This window comes from Gavialis gangeticus, unplaced genomic scaffold (genome assembly GCF_001723915.1).
Source record: "Gavialis gangeticus isolate Ggan-Ray unplaced genomic scaffold, GavGan_comp1, whole genome shotgun sequence".
NCBI lineage: Eukaryota > Metazoa > Chordata > Crocodylia > Gavialidae > Gavialis > Gavialis gangeticus.
In genome coordinates, this window is record NW_017729022.1 from 164,356,512 (window position 1) to 164,357,120 (window position 609).

Here is a 609-nt window from a genome sequence, read left to right on the forward strand (position 1 = left end):
CACACACCTCTCACACGCACGCACGCACACACACCGCTCTCCGTCTCCCTCACACACACACACAGCTCTCTCCATCTCTCTCTCTCTCTCACACACACACACACACACACACACAGATTTCTCTCTCACATACAGATCTTTCTCACGCACAGATCTCTCTCTTACACGCGCACGGATCTCTGACACACATCTCTCTCTCTCACACACATCTTGCGCACATAACACACACTCGCACAGATCTCTCTCTCTCGCACACCCACCCACCCCCGACTGCAAGAGCCAGGCGCACCAAGGCTGGCGACAGACACACCTCGGCGCTCGCCACACAAAGGAGGCTCGCTGCGTGCTCATGGCGACCGAGCGACTTGCACACGCACTGTGATTTCACACTCACACACACCCCCCCAGGCACAGAGCCAGCCACCCCCCTCCTCCCGCCAAGTGCCAGGGCAAGAGCCCCGCGCCTTCCGCGCCGCCGGCCGTGCCTCGCTGCCTCTTTCCCCTCGGAGCCGCCTGCACCCCCCAGCCCTGAAAAAATGCCTGCCCGTGCCGCGAGGAGGGGGCACCGGGTCTGTGAATAAGAAGTGAGTACCCGCACAATGGCGCGCG

At 61.6% G+C, this 609-nt stretch overlaps 1 protein-coding gene across 1 annotated transcript in view; it reads left to right on the forward strand.

The window, feature by feature from the left end:
- The first annotated feature begins 168 nt into the window (after positions 1-168).
- KCNK2 (potassium two pore domain channel subfamily K member 2) overlaps positions 169-609 on the forward strand; it is a 197,974-nt gene continuing 197,533 nt past the window's right edge. Inside the window, exon 1 of the mRNA XM_019516453.1 lies at positions 169-584. Coding sequence (XP_019371998.1) covers position 584 — 1 coding nt within the window. The 5' untranslated portion in view covers positions 169-583. The remainder of the gene's footprint in view (positions 585-609) is intronic.